The 703-nt window shown below is 41.1% G+C and overlaps 1 protein-coding gene across 1 annotated transcript in view; it reads right to left on the bottom strand.

Moving 5' to 3' along the window:
- Nucleotides 1-703, bottom strand: part of LOC107594191 (probable E3 ubiquitin-protein ligase HERC1) — a 55,255-nt gene that overhangs the window by 31,895 nt on the left and 22,657 nt on the right. Inside the window, 2 exon segments of the mRNA XM_016284157.1 lie at nt 90-141; nt 240-360. Coding sequence (XP_016139643.1) covers nt 90-141; nt 240-360 — 173 coding nt within the window.

Here is a 703-nt window from a genome sequence, read left to right as displayed (position 1 = left end):
ATAGACTTTTGCACAAATACACAGATTACAAGAGTAGTACAGTATGTCCTATTGCTACAGTCTCAGTGTGTTAAAGGTGGGGCCGTTACCTCTTTTTTTAGGAGTGAAAGCTAAATCCAGATCCACATTCCTCCTCACATTCTGAAACAGGTCACACCGAGAGGTTACATAACTGCAGTAGATATAGTTATAAATCAAGTAAAGCAGATAAGGCAGTGTGTGCATGTGTCACATCTCACCAGTGAGTATCCCTCCTCATCAGACTCTGGCTGGGAGAGATCAGACTCACTCCTGGATTTTGTGAATCTGTAGTTGGGACTGCTCTGGATGGACCGACTCTCTGCCAACAGGCTCTCACTCCTACACACACAATGAAAATGGCAATTAAAAGTTACATGTTCTGACATGAGCGGACATAACACAATCACACCATTAAAATGTGACCTAAATATACATTAATACCATTAATGAAGAATGTTTTTTATTTATTGAAATTATGTATCACAGTAACCGCTGCTTTTAATTGCAATTGGGTCAGCTTATAAAGGTTCTTCAAAATTAGAGCAGCACACAGTGTCTCTTGAAACTGCATAATGTGAAATCTAGAAAAGTAGGTCAGGCATTCCTGGGCAGGACTAGTAGCGCTGGAGCAGACTGGAAAGGTGAACGAGTTCAGTGAGACCTTCAGGCTCCAAAGATAAGG

This window comes from Sinocyclocheilus grahami, unplaced genomic scaffold (assembly GCF_001515645.1).
Source record: "Sinocyclocheilus grahami isolate Dianchi unplaced genomic scaffold, SAMN03320097.WGS_v1.1 scaffold10.1, whole genome shotgun sequence".
Classification (NCBI taxonomy): domain Eukaryota; kingdom Metazoa; phylum Chordata; class Actinopteri; order Cypriniformes; family Cyprinidae; genus Sinocyclocheilus; species Sinocyclocheilus grahami.
This window is presented reverse-complemented; position numbering and strand designations above follow the sequence as displayed.